We start from the raw sequence: 12,072 nt of genomic DNA on the forward strand, positions 1-12,072 counted from the left end.
ATCGCCCATGAAAACAACTGTTTAGTTTGGGATTTATCTCATACAGGATAGCAGGTCAAAAGGCAGAATGCAGCAAGTGGCTAGATAACAACAGAATAGTATGGATACAAGGACTTTTGTTCAGAAGCACACAATGGCCCATTAGAGTTAGTACAATGTGTGACTGGTCTCTATGGGTATTAAATTGTTGAGCAAGATAAGGAAGTTAGTTTGTATCTTACAGTTGAGATTAATCTAATGATCAGAATCTGAGGCTAGTAATCAGTGAGTGGGATTGTATTACAACCTGAAAGCTACCAGGGCAGGGGCGGGCAAACTCAGCCCATCGGCCAGATTCAGCTTGCCAGGTCATTGTATTCAGCAGGTGGAGCTTCTCCAAAAAACAATTATTACTGGCCTGTGGCTGCCTTTCTGAAAGCTAGTGGGAGGTGGGCTTTCAGAGGTTGCTTACCATCAGACTGAGTGGGCATTGTGCCTCCATCTCCATGGGGCCCCTGGCACTCCAGCTGGGAGCCCCATGTGGAGGCACTGAGTGCAGTGGTGTATGGCTGGACAGCTGGTGAGTGGGGAGGGGAGTTCCCCCCTGCAGTGCCGGGAGCCCCATATGGAGGTATGCAGCCAGCCTGGTGGCGTGCCTTCTCAGCTGCGGTGCTGGGAGCCCCACATACTGGTGCATGGCTCCCAGAAGGAGAGCTGGGAGCTGCACGTGGTAACACAGAGCCCTCCTGGCCCAATGGCTTGTGTGTGGGGTGGGAGTGGACAGTGTAGGGTGGGTGTGAGTGGGGGAATGTGGGTGAGAGTGTGTGGTGGGAGTGTGGGTGAGAGGGGGACAGCCCCTACTGCTGCTGGCACAGCATGCCCTCAGGATGCTCATGGCCCATGCCAGGCAGAATCACATGCAGCTCCCAGAACTCAGCTAGAACTACCCATTGCCAGGGGGCTCTGCCTGCTGCAGGCCATGAGCACCCCAAGGGCCTGCTGCTGCTACTGCCTCTGGTGGCAGGGGCTATGCACCAAGGAGGTGGAGGTGGCATCTGTGGCGGGGGCGGGGGGGTCCACACCCACCAACACATCTCCCACAAACTCCACCACCCCCACACACTCCTGTACCTGCACCCCCCCCACACACCTAGACATCCCTTCATAATCCCCCCCTACCTTTCACAAACCATACACAAGAGTAAGACTTTATTTTGAGCTATTATGCAATCACTGCTATATACACTATGCAAATACATGTAAACCAGGTGGAAAAGGTCAAGGGTTAGGGGGTGGGGCTTCTGGTCCCAAGATGGTGATCAAGGGGTGGGGCTATCCCTATCCCAACAGCTGATCAAAAGTAGTTAAGTAGCCCCCCATTTGAAATAATTGCCCCCCCCTGTACCAGGGTGGTAGAGAAAGCATGCAAGTAGAAATCTATCCCAGCTTCCACCTCTGAAGAGCCCTTTCAGTGGGATAAAAAAGGCTACTACCGGTCAGTAGTGATATGCTTGAGTTACATGGACAGGATTGGAAAATATATATGCTTGCAGTATGCCTGGCAGTTCCTGTGCTATTTATTAATTTATTTTCAGGAGCACCAGATTCTCCTAAAAGCATAGGAAAGGAAAACATCTAAATAAATGTCAACCAAAATGTTTGTCTTCTGTATATTCAACACTCTCTCATTTTTGTATGTCTGCTTAGCAGTTGATTTAATATTTTACCCTTAGCCATGACATTTCTTTTATTGGTGTTCAACCATTGCCATTTTCTTTCCTAATGTGCCAAAATAATTCTTTTAGCCCAGTTGTGTCCAATTTTACAACTCTGGACATATTCATGGAGGGAGAAAAATTAACGTGCAGAACTGACAAGTTGACTCAAATGAATCCAACATAACTCAAAATTCAGTTTCTCTCAGCTTTTGCTATATTCAACTTTTCTTTGCACCTTTAAAAAACAAAACAAAACCCACAAACCTGAGACTGACACTTTTATTTTTCCTTGTCAGTTTGCACAGCAGATAACTGGCATGCGGTTCTGTGAAGCAAGTGCCAAGGATAATTTTAATGTGGATGAAATATTTCTGAAACTTGTTGATGATATCCTGAAAAAGGTAAGCTGTTTGCCTAGACTTTTATAAGTCAGATATTTTATTACTGCTTGCACAAGTGCTTGTTCAGAGTGCACAATAGCAAGTAAGTTATTTTATCTTGGAGCAGTCAGGATGCAGCTTGTGGACCACCTGCTATCTTCCGTTTGTTCTATTGTGGCACAGCTCTTAGTATTGTAATTGAAGTTTTCACTTACATGCCTCCATGCATAGTAGCTTAATTTTATATCAAGGTGCAGTGGCTGACTCTGCATTTGCCTGCTTCCTTTGCTGTCACAAATTAATTAGGACTGCTTCAGGGAATAGGCTTGGAGTAACACAGAAAAAAGTGTGTTTTGCTTAAATTGGCATGCTAAGAACTACAGAAGACTGGAGAAACAAGAAGTCAGCAACTTGACTATACAGGATACCAACTAGTAACGGAGACTGAAGCTATGTACAGGCATTATGTTTCTATTGGGAGAATCTCAGCTCTCCCATTAGAAACCACAAACGCTCATGCGGTTTATCCTGGAACAAAAATGGTGGTTCCGGGACAAAAATAACCCATCTCCCACTGGGAGGGCTTCTCCTCCCAGTGGGATGCTCTGGGAGGGCTTCTGGGAAAATGCATGCAAAGTTTTCTGCTGTTGGACTCCTAGGGACCAGGAGGTGCTGTGTGATGGGAAAACATTTCCTGCACCTTCCCAAGACCAGAGTTATTCTCATCTGGGGAGAGCACAGGGAATAGCTGCTGCTCACCTCTTCCCTGTCCCAGTGGGAGTTGAGTGGCAGGGAAAGGTTGTTGTGCCTTCCTCAGAACGAGGTCACCTCAGTCACAGAAGGCACAGGAGACAACTGCTGCTGCTGCTCCAGTAGGCAGAAAGCCAAGTTAAGGAGTAGCTACTCCTTGTTCACTACCCATGCCTCAGACTGGGCTCCATGGTCTGAGGAGTGGGTGAGTGGGGAAAATTTCCACCACTAGAAACGATAGCCTGTTTATGGCCTAGGAAAAGTAGCAACCTTGGTATGTATACAGGATGGAGCTGCTATCTTACAGTACTGTAGGGAGATCTCCGAGTCCCAGTTGTTATTTGATAGCTTTGATTTTAGATTTGTCTCCTGACCTCTTTATGCCTCTTTCTTCCTCCCCCCACCCCCCAAAATGATTGATGAACTTCATGAAGTGTCACTTTAATCTTTGGCTGATCAGTGCTATTTAAATGCTGAGTATTAGCATTATAGTGGAAAATCATTGCAAGTCTTATTTAAAAAAATAAATTCACCCCAAGTTAGGTTAACTGATCTGTTTAGCTGTGTTTCTACCTACACTATTGTCTGACAGTTGATTTAAAGTTTGAAACTATTTTAAGATTTGTAAGGATGTTACTTCTGCACTTTCAAATGCTGTAAAATAACGAGAGGCAAACATCTTCGTAATTGATTATCTTTTATTGGACCAACTGCATAGTTTAGATAAAATAATGAAAGTGTTTTGCTTTTCTCTATAGTAATAGTTTGCAAACACATGAAACTAGCTTTCCTGACTGAATAACTATATTAACATAGTGGGCAAACACTTAATTTTATGTATATTGGTTACTACTGCACCTTTAAAATTACAGGATTATTTGGAGTCTTGAATCTCAGTCAATGAATGGAAGTCCACAAATAAAGCACTGTGCTTAAAACTATTTAGCAACTTTTGAAGAGCTATAGAAGAAAACAAACTTTGTGCTCTTCAGTTCAATACATTATACTGCTTTGCCCTCTAGATTATTAGAAAATTGAATGCATGTTCTCTGTTATTGACAAACTGGCTATAAGAAACTTCTCCCAAATGTAGTTTTAATTATCATGATTCTATTATAGATCTTTTATCTGTCAAAATAGCAATACTACTTTGTTAAACACAGTGTGTAAGATTTTGCTCCTTTGAAAGAAACTTTAACACGTTCTGTTCTAATATTTAAAAAAAAAGTTGGTGCTAGGATCTCTGAGGCCCTAATGTTAATCCTTTAGCTGAACTGCAGCTCTGAAGTCTTTCCCTTACGTAGGAGCAGTTGAGAGTTCTGTGCACAGGATTATTTATAGACATGTTGGTTGTTTTTTTTATTTTTTCAGATGCCCCTGGATATCATAAGGAATGAGCTGTCAAACAGTATCCTGTCCCTGCAGCCAGAGCCAGAAATCCCACCAGAACTGCCTCCTCCAAGGCCACATGTCCGTTGCTGTTGACTTGTTGCTTCATACAGAGTGAAAAAAAAAAAATGAGTGGGAGGGGAAAGAAAGTGTCTGTACTTCTCTGCACTACAATCATTTGGCAGTTTCATGTTGCACTTTGTGTTCAAGTCAGAGCTACACACTAACTTGTATATATGCAAATATGAAATCCTGCATAGGATTCAGCTATAACAGTAAAATATTGCCCGTCTCCCTCAAAATGGTATTTCATTAATTGCCCCAGTGTTTATAAATATTTGTACAGTCTACAGGCAGCCACCACACTCCCAGTCTAAGAGGAGGAGAAATTAAATCTATACTTATTCTTGATTTTAAATGTTGTAATAGTCCTCATTGTTATAAATAGGCAGGCAGAAGCTCTTCTGGTATGAAGATAAGTATATGGTGCTTTGCTAACTATTTTAAGATGACTTTTTTTTCTCCTTAAAACAGAAGACTTCCATGTACAAAGCTTCCATAAGCAGCATTATGTTTCTTTTCAATATGGTCAACAATTTTCCTTTTCTTGCTGTAGCATCTGCAGCTGACTGGATTTACAGAAAATCAAAGAGTAATTTCCAGCACTCATTATTTATTATGTTTAATGCTGAGCCGTTGCTTTGTGTTCAAAGACATTATATTCGGTGCGGTTCTAAAGGTGCATTCTCAACTTGCATATACAAGTTCCTGTTTAAGCATAAACTAGGTTGCAGTCAGTAAAAGTAGAGATGTATCTGAACTGTAAAAGAACATTTTAAAAGCAATGCTGCTGTCCTAGACAAATTCTTTTTAAAAAATTTAAGAGCATTTTTCCTGTGTTGAGGGATATAGATAGATAGCTATATATATATATATATAGCTATCTGTGTGTGTGTGTGTGTGTGTGTGTGTGTATTTGTCTGGACACCTTGGTGGGAGGGATGGGTTGATGGTAAAACTTTTTTTTTCCTTTTCTAATGGTGGAAACTATTCCAGTCAAGCATATATTGTGTGAGGTTTTTGTCTGATTATGAATTTGTGAATTATATCTTTGATATATCTTTTATTAAAATGCACTGTTTAGTTTAGTTGTGGTAAATCAGTAATTACATATTTGAATAACTCAGTGTCCTGAATGTTGTGGTATTGAAAAACTTTGTGGTCTTTCTAAACTAATTAAATGCAAATAAAATTTTGTATTTATGAATGCCAGTGGAGCTGCACCTGTTTTTAGAATGGCAAGTATCAAGTGGTGGATACAAGGTAATATCATTGTTGTTAAAAAAAACAAAAAAAATCTTTATTTCCTTGAGATCTAGTTCCCATTTTTTAGGTAGGAAGAACAAGGCACACTAAGAGTTTGCTTTAACTACTGCACTCTTTGGATGATTTAGCTTAACTGGTATCCTGTGATGGCATGTGACTGTCATGATGTCTTGGCAGGCAGTAGCAAAGTTTTTAATGACCCACAGGGATACATATACAAACCAGTCTTGCAAAATATAGCTTCTCTTCTTTGGTATTTGAAACTGTCTCACCAGCTTTGCCTTTGTTTCAGCCTAAACACTTACACTGATCAGTAAGGTATACTACTGGCTTCTGCAACTTATTGTCTGTCTTCTGGAAGGAACTAGAAATTCAAAATTGGTCCTAATTTTTACTCCCCCAGTGGGTCTTAGAGCCCTTAGCCCAATGGATCAGATATACCATTGTGCACATAGTGCTGTCTAGGAGATATCTCTTTGGCATACTCAGCTTCAGCTAATAAATTAAGGAAGCTTGGTTAATGTTTGTGCTTATGTCTTCTGCCACCTTGTGCCTAGACAGTTAGCTTTTTTAGATAGTAAACCTATGGTTTACTGTAGTACTGATAAAATGAAATCCAATTGTCCTAGTACTTGTAGGACTTCTGTGGGCAATAGCAAGGAAGGGAAAGTTATGGAAAAAAGTTTTAACTTGACAACTATGACTTTAGTTGATTTGTTTTTATATGTATTTAGAAACTTGTGGTTTTTTTCTGCAGTTTTTGAATTTAATAAAAATTAAAGAGAACTGACTTAGATTTTTTTTTCTTGTAATCATGCGCTACGATTTTATTTGAATGTATCTGTTTCTAGTAATCTTCAAGGTAACTTTTATTAAGAATTTTTATTTGATTGTTAATTGAAAATATTTCCTGAGCTCTTTTGCTGTGATTTTTTTTGTGGAACAGTTTGCGATAGCTCCACTGTTGGAGGAAAGATGAAGAGCACTGTGCCCCTTCCCACTTCCCTCTGTAGCTTCAGGAACAATTTCTGTGTGTCAGAAGCCTTCTAAGTGCTGCTGCTGTTTTCCTGCTCCAGCTATTCCCTGGTAGTTTTATACTGTGTTGGAGAAAAAAGAAACAATAGCCTAGTTGTACCTTTTGCCTCTTTTCCTGCTGGACTATGAGATCTAGACTTTTTGTTTTAGTTTAGTTGAGCACTTTATGAAAGATTGTTTCCCTCCCACACAAAAGCAGCTGCATAGCCCAAAAGGGGAATGAAGAGAAGCTGAAAACTAGTTACAGGTCACCAATTCTCTCCCTTGTGTCCACACAGGCTAGAGTAGATTAGGGACTGCTCTAATTGTCTCTCCTGGTTATGGGTCTCAAGGGACCATTATATGCCAGTTAGAAATAATTAAGGCCATAGTACCATAGAGAAGTTTCTGTTCCCCTTTTATGCCTCTCCATCCCAAGGCATTCACTGCAGAAAGGGCAGAGATAACTGCTATGGTCATTCATCAAGTTCTCTATGCTGGTCCTCAGCAGGTTACTTAATTCAGAGGTAGGAGAAATGACCCAGGAGAACCTCAAAAGGAGTAGATCTGCCCTAAAACAATTATGGTCCATTCACCTTCAATACATAAAATGTTGCTGTTGAAGTTTGCCACTTGCCTCACTGGAGCTAAGATTTCACCCAATATGTTTTTTTCTCACAAATTACATAGGTTGGAATAATACTGTTATGTTAGTATCACAGATTAAGTATCTGTAGTTAGCTGTGTTAGTCTGAAGTCAGGCATAAGACAAGGTAGAGATGCACCTTTATAAACTAACTGAATCAAAGATGCATAGAAGTTTATGTGAGCAAGAAACTCACATCATCAGAAAGTCTGCATCTCTGATTCAGTTAGTCTACAAGGTGCATCTCTACCTGCTTTCTGGCAGATTTCGTATCTGTGATAAACTGAAAATCAGGTTGTGACTTAGAGACGGATAAAATTGTAAATTTCATCTATTACTTTGAAGATCTGAAGGGATAAAACGCGGGGTTTTTGAACAGGTCAAAAGGTGTTGATATCCAAAGATTGAGACCTATTTTATATGTATTATAGAAATAATATATGAGAAATATTAATAAATAAATAGTATGAGGACTATTTATAAGATGTTTATATGCATACACACTGTATTTCTTATTTCTTGTAGTTGTATTGAAACAAACAAAAAAATGAAGCTAGGTAAAGAGTTTACTTTCACTAAAACTTGTCATTGGTATACCATTGCATAAGAATGCTTTTTGTTCAGAGATGCATTTATTCTTTCTTTCCTGAATTGTGGCATTCATCTTTAGAAGGCCGGTACCCTAATAAATAATTTTGTCTATTTTGAACATAAACTATAAAAATACATATTTTTGATAATTATGTTTAAGGATAATTGTATCAGGTTTACTGTTAAGTTCAAATATACCCCTTTGAATAGTAGCAAGATGGCAAACTAAAACTTTGATTTCATCAGGGAATCATCTTGCCATGGCAAGTGCACTAATGTGTAATGTCCATTAGGTGTCACTAGAGCTGTGTGTAAAAGGGAATGTGAACAAAGCAAACTGCCTTGTACCTTATTACAACCTGAAAAGCAACATTCCCCTGCTTTTGAAAGAAGAAAAATATAGGCTTTGTTTTAAAATGTAATAGTGATGATGATCTATGTATTCTGTAGATACTGTTGGGGAAAAGTCAGCTAGTGTTGTGTTGATTAAAAGAAAAACTTTGAGATTGAAAGCACAAATAAAAAACTTCTACAGACAGAAAAAATGTGTAATACTTAAATATGTGTTTAACAGAAAGTGAGGTGTTTACCCAGTTGTATTATCTTAATTAAACTGAGTTCATGCTTTATAATTGAAAAGTAATATTTTTACAACTTTTCTAAAATCATTGGACTAACTTCTTTTAGATTTCCAAATACATGGCTCTACCAAAACACGAAGAGCCCTGTAAGTGACTTTGACATTACATAATTTATAGGTTAACATTCTATAAATAGTGTTGGTTACACTTGTCCACAAAGTCTGTCCCCAGATGAATGCAGATGTTTTTCCCTAGGGAAAGTAGCAGCAGCACACCTTGTGCCACTGCTACATGTCCCTGGGGACGTCCGTGCCATGCATGCTCTGGCGCACCGCACATTACACTGAGTGGGGAAGGGGAGGCTGGGGCCAGCAACTGTGCTGTCTTCAGCAGTCTTACCTGGGATCCTGAGGGTCTTAGGGTGCTGCAGCCACAGTGTTCCTGCAGCTGGGTGCCTTGCCAGCAGCTGAAGTATGACTCTGGCCAGCCAGACTCCAGTTTTGGGTTGTGCGCACTGCCACCGTGTGCACCACCCCACTTTTTTTTGGCATGGGTTTTTTTACCCTGGGATCTTCCAGGGTCAAAACCCTCCCCGCTGTGTTGCAAAGTAGCTGCATGGGGAATGCCTGCATGTGCAGTGTGCGGCACCACAGATGGATCTGTGGCACCACATATTGCATGTCTGCACTCATCCAGACACAACCTAAAGTATCATTTATATTATGATTGCTAGTATATCTGAGAGAGTATTTTTTTGATTATATTAAAAATGTGCCTTGCTTATTGTTTTGTTTTTTCCCCCCAACCCTGGACAGAAAAGTCTTTTAGTCAAGTGAACAACACTACTATATAAGATCATACTGTATAAACCTTGTGCTTTGTACTAATACATACCTTTACCTCCTTTTAATCAATTGGTACGAAGTCTTGTCCGACTGGCAATAGAAAAAAATAAATTTGTAATTTTAATCCCTATAAGAAGGCCAGTCCAAGCTGAGGCATCTAGCTTGCTTTGGGCCTCAGCAGATAGTCTTGCTCTACAATGTTTAATAAATTACTTTACCTGAATATTGTTGTTCTGCTTTGAGGAAAATTTTCTCTCTTGAAAAGGAGTAAACCCTCTTGTCTGTATTCTGTCATTGAGGGGGAGGGGAACCTGTTTTCTTTTTGCAGTAAAAGTTGTTTACTCTTCCTTTCACTGGGATTTTTCCCTGCTAGGTTCTTGAATAAAGGGCCTTGCCACTGGCCCTAAAGCTCTCAGGTGGTCAACATATAAAATGTAATATGTGTCAAAGATCCCTTTCAAATCTGCCACACTGAACAATACTATATGTGCTACCTCTTCTGGGTGCAAAGTCTACAAGGTCACATAGGATTACAAACAACTGGCTAGAATCTGCTAAACTGATTATGTTCATCTGCATAGAACCCTCTTTCAGGGAAAGTGGTGTGAATTCACACCAGCAATGTGAGCTGACAGACAAATTCAAATTGGGCCTAATAACCACCTGTAAGAAAGTGAAAGATCAACCTTTTGGCATTGGGATTAGAGACTTTGTTGTTTCTGTTATTCCACTCTGGTTACCATAATCATTTCCCTTTGGTAGACATACCCACAGAAAATGACATCCTTAACCACAGCTATCCTTGCAGGTTTCCTAATGAATATAAGGCAACCTATCAGAACTGCTAGACCTCTAAAATCCTAGGAGCTTGTAAAATTCTACCTGCCCAATAGAAAACTGGCTGTCTATCTTAGAGCTCTGTTCAATGAAGGCAGTTCATTCTAGTGTACTAAGCAAGTAACAAGCTGCAGACAACAACACGCCTTGCTTTCTTGGTCACCATCAGATTTTAACTTTTTAGCTTCCTGAGGCTTTGAACAACATTGGAGGGCTGTTGCCCAGAAATTAAGGATCACTGATCTAGGGCCAGAAAAATTAAGACCCAAGAACTATATAATATGGGCTCAGGAGAACACCGTCCAGTTGTCTTTGTTTTAAATTAAAACAGCTTTAAAATGGGTTTCGTTTATGGAATATGCAGACATAATTATCAATGTGAAGCTTTTTACACTTTCACATGCACAAGTAAATGTAGGTATGCTCAGTACAGATTATAAAGTTGTCTGCTGAATGCAGTTAGAAATTGGTTTTTAATTCTCACCTCTTACAAGTCTGAGTGCACATCCTCTTTTAGTTTTTAGTGCCTTATCCTGATTTTGAATTTTGTTTTGAAATAAATGTTTCCAGATAACTGCACCAAAAGCTCTAAATTCAACCAGTTCACTTGATTCCCCTGTATGTTTGTATGCAGATGATCAAACTAAAACAAGATAGGAATGGCCAAAATAGAGTTTAAATTTAAATAGTTTAAAATCAGTCCTTTATTTTATGCAACTTTATTCATAGATTCATAGATTGTAGAGTCAGAAGGGACCATGAAGGATCATGTCTGACCCCCTGCCCCAGGCAGGAAAGAGGTCAGACAACCCCAGCCAGGTGATTATCCAGCCTCTTGAAGACCTCCAAGTTGGGTGATAGTACGACCTGTCTTGGCAGCCTGTTCCAGATTCTGGCCACCCTTATTGTGAAAAATTTCTTCCTAATGTCTAACCTGAATCTATTCTCCACTAGTTTGTACCCATTATTCCTAGTTACTTCTAGAGGTGCCCTGGTAAATAGTGAATCTCCAATTCTCTGTCCTCCCTTGATAAACTTATAGGCGGCTACAAGGTCTCCCCTCAGACATCTCTTGTGAAGGCTGAACAGATCCAGACCCCTCAACCTCCCCTTGTAGGGTCTAACACGGAGGCCACTAATCATATGAGTGACCCTCCTCTGAACCCTCTCCAGATTCTCCTCATCCCTCTTGAAGTGCGGTGCCCAAAACTGGACACGGTACTCCAACTGTGGCCTGGCCAATGCTGCATAGAGGGGGAGCATTGCCTCCCTCAATCTGTTGATCATGTATCTGCTAATACACAAGAAGGTGCGATTGGCTTTGTTGATGGCCTCATTACCCTGCTGGCTCATGTTCATCCTGGAGTCAACTATGACTCCACGATCTCTCTCAGCCTCTGAGCTGCTAAGGAGGTCATCCCCCAACCTATAGGTGTGCTGGGGATTCCTCCTTCCTAGGTGGAGTACCTTACATTTATCTTTGTTGAATTGCACCCAATTTCGTTTCGCCCATTGATCCAACTTGTCTAGGTCGACCTGCATCTGCTCCCTGCCCTCCGGTGTGTTAACTTTGCCCCATAACTTGGTGTAATCTGCGAACTTGGAGAGGGTGCTCTCCACACCCTTGTCCAAATCACTGATGAAGATATTAAATAACACCGGTCCAAGGACCAAACCCTGCAGGACTCCACTGCCCACCTCCTTCCTGGCCAAGAACAACCTGTCAACCACCAGTCTCTGGGTGTGGTCCCTAAGCCAGTTAGCCACTCACCTGACTGTGTAGGCGGCCACTCCACAGCCCGTTAGCTTCCCTATGAGAATAGGATGCAAAACTATCGAAGGCCTTCTTAAAGTCCAGGTAGATGACATCTGCCTCAGCTCCTGCGTCGAGGCAGTGTGTGACCTGGTCGTAAAAGGCTATAAGGTTTGTCAGGCAGGACCTACCTGTAACAAACCCATGCTGGTTTTTTTCAGCATCATTTCCCCTGCTGAGCCTTCACAAATGCGCTCTTTGAT

At 40.8% G+C, this 12,072-nt stretch overlaps 1 protein-coding gene across 2 annotated transcripts in view; it reads left to right on the forward strand.

Moving 5' to 3' along the window:
* Positions 1-8,425, forward strand: part of RAB12 (RAB12, member RAS oncogene family) — a 34,092-nt gene extending 25,667 nt beyond the window's left edge. For both annotated transcript variants that reach the window (XM_006023669.2, XM_025204256.1), the window contains exons 5-6: positions 1,994-2,098; positions 4,199-8,425. In XM_006023669.2, the coding sequence (XP_006023731.2) occupies positions 1,994-2,098; positions 4,199-4,312 (219 nt within the window). In that variant the 3' untranslated portion in view covers positions 4,313-8,425. The remainder of the gene's footprint in view (positions 1-1,993; positions 2,099-4,198) is intronic.
* The last annotated feature ends 3,647 nt before the right edge of the window (positions 8,426-12,072 follow it).

Source organism: Alligator sinensis, unplaced genomic scaffold (genome assembly GCF_000455745.1).
Source record: "Alligator sinensis unplaced genomic scaffold, ASM45574v1 scaffold597_1, whole genome shotgun sequence".
Taxonomy (NCBI): Eukaryota; Metazoa; Chordata; order Crocodylia; family Alligatoridae; genus Alligator; species Alligator sinensis.